This window comes from Galeopterus variegatus, unplaced genomic scaffold (genome assembly GCF_000696425.1).
Source record: "Galeopterus variegatus unplaced genomic scaffold, G_variegatus-3.0.2 Scaffold17455, whole genome shotgun sequence".
Lineage (NCBI taxonomy): Eukaryota > Metazoa > Chordata > Mammalia > Dermoptera > Cynocephalidae > Galeopterus > Galeopterus variegatus.
This window is the reverse complement of record NW_007743566.1, coordinates 1,576-3,935: the sequence shown is the minus strand read 5'-3', so window position 1 is coordinate 3,935 and position 2,360 is coordinate 1,576. Positions and strand designations below refer to the sequence as shown.

The following is a 2,360-nucleotide window of genomic DNA, read 5'->3' as shown; positions in this document are numbered from 1 at the left end:
AGCAGGAGATGGTCACCCCCACCCCACCCTGGCTCCTCCATGTGAGTTAACCGGAGCCCTCGACTGGAACCCTCACAGCTGCGTGAATGGATGCTTATCCTGCACCAGGCATGAGCTAATGCTCTCCGTGCTTAGTGCCTTACTTCATTGTCACAACAACCTTATGAAGCAGGTGCTATTATTAGTCCCATTTTGTAGATAAGGAAACCAGAATGTTCAGCCTCTTGCCCAAGGTCACATAACTGGTAGTGGCAGAGCTGGTACCTCAAGCCTGACCCAGCTGACGCCACTGCCCTGTCACTGCACTGCATCACCTCCTGAGAGGGCAGCTGTGATGGAGGACAGAGGGGCTCTGCAGAGAGACGAGAGGCCCCAGGTGGCTGGGGTGGCAAGGCGGCATCTGTACGAGGCCTTGGATGGTGGAAGAACAAGGGGCGTGTGGAGAGAGGAGTGAGCAGGATACACACCCATTTACAAAGTTCAGTTTTGTCTCAAACACACCAAGTGCTGGCTACTTCGACTTCTCCCAGGGTGGGTGTGTTAGTCAACCGAAGAGTGAAACATCTTTTCTTGCACAGCCTCTACCCTCTGCTTCTTTAAGCTTTACCCATCCCTCCCCCTGGTAAAGAGAAGGGCTGAGGGGCAGTACCTTGACTCCATCCTTAAACCAGGTGCCAGGTCCCAGGTCACTGGTGAGGACACAGGACAGCGTGACGGCCTCCCCCTGCTGTACCTCCATGTCAGCCAGGCCCTGGGAGAAGTGGTCTACGGGGCCTGGAGAGACACACAGGGAGTCCTCAAGACCTAGCCTCCCAGGCCATGGCCTGCACTGCAGTGTCCTGCCAACTGGGCTCAGCTGGTGCCAGCAATCCCAAGCTCCTATTTTTCTCAGCAGGACCTAGGTTGGTACAGGAGATCTGGGGTGCAAAGCAGGTGAAGGGCCCCCCCAAGTCACACAAGTGGGAGGTCTGGGTAAGAGTTAAGCCAACAACTCTGGTAATTTGGACATAGAATTTCAAGACCAGATGCTCAGGAAACCTCTGAGCCTCGTTCAGCGTGGATCCCACTTGCATGAGGAAGAGGTTGCTTCCTGAATTTGAAAGGGGGTCCTGAAAATGGGGGGTGCTGGCAGGGACAAACTCCTGGGCTGGAGGCAGAATTGGGACCAACACGGGCATGTCAGTGTCCAGGGAGGTCCCCCTTGGTTCTGCCCCACAGGAGCCCGCCCAGCTGGGAAATACCTACCTCGGGCCTCCTTGGAGAAACTGCTGGCACCAGGCTTGGATCTGGATCTGGGACTCCGGGTGGCATCCCGCCCCTCGCCATGGACGTCTGACCCGCCCTCTTTGCCACCTCTCCTGCTGCTGAGATGACGTGGGGGCTCCCTGCTCTGGTCTTCACTCGGAGTTGCCCCCAGGCACCCTCTGTTCTCATGTCTGGGTGACTGTCCCAGGCCTCTGGCCTCATCTACTCCCCTTCCCTTTGCTACTCCAAACTCATCCCCTGCCTGTGCTTGAGACCCGCTCCTGAGTGCACCAGGCCTCCCATCCGACCCACCAGACCCTTCTGCTTCCCATCTCTCATACTCGTTCAGGGCCCCAGAACCCTGGGCCTTGCCATTCTCAGCCTCCAGTGACCCCTGCTCCCAGAACGATTCCTGCTTTCTGAGGGAACCCCGGCCCCCTCTCTGTCCTTTGCCTAGCTGAGAGCCCAGGCCCTGGCTCCCTCCTGGTCTGTCTCCAGAGCCTTTTCTGCCAAAGGGACTATCTAAGCCATTCCAGGCCCCCCGAGGTCGTGACTCCCCAGCAGGGGTGAATCCATTTCCCCACTCAGTGGAATTCCCTTTGCCCAGGACTCCTGCATCCTCTGGGCCACCAGATCTGTCCCTTCTGAGGCCTGAACCTTGACATCCACCAGCCACCTCTTGGCCTGGTGTACCCTTCCTGCCCCTAGAGCCCCGTGGCCCTTCACGGGTCCCACTAGAAGTGGTGTCTTTCTCCTGCAGAGAACTGGAATCCTTGGAGCCGGGGGGTTGCTGCCCATCACCTGTGGTGTCATGGCCAAACCCATGGTCTTCCCAGCCTGGGGCCCAGGCATTACTCACCCCTCGCCCATCGGCAGGCCCTGACATTGATTTGCTCCTTCCACCAGGCATGGAGCTGCTGTTCAGAACCTGGTCTGTCCCTGCCGAGCTCCCTGAACCTGCTCCCTGAATCCTTCTGCCTCCCAGCAGTGTGTGCCCATGTCCCTGAGGAGCCACCCCTCCTGGCGAGCAACTCTGCCCCTGTCTGCTGTCCTCGGGCCTACTTTCCAGAAGTCCCCTTCATGTCCAGACTCCAGAGCAGCTGTCCCTTCCCAGA

At 58.3% G+C, this 2,360-nt stretch overlaps 1 protein-coding gene across 1 annotated transcript in view; it reads right to left on the bottom strand.

The window, feature by feature from the left end:
* Window positions 1-2,360, bottom strand: part of LOC103582704 (immunoglobulin-like and fibronectin type III domain-containing protein 1) — a 16,108-nt gene that overhangs the window by 12,447 nt on the left and 1,301 nt on the right. The window contains 2 exon segments of the mRNA XM_008564224.1: window positions 650-774; window positions 1,246-1,639. Coding sequence (XP_008562446.1) covers window positions 650-774; window positions 1,246-1,639 — 519 coding nt within the window.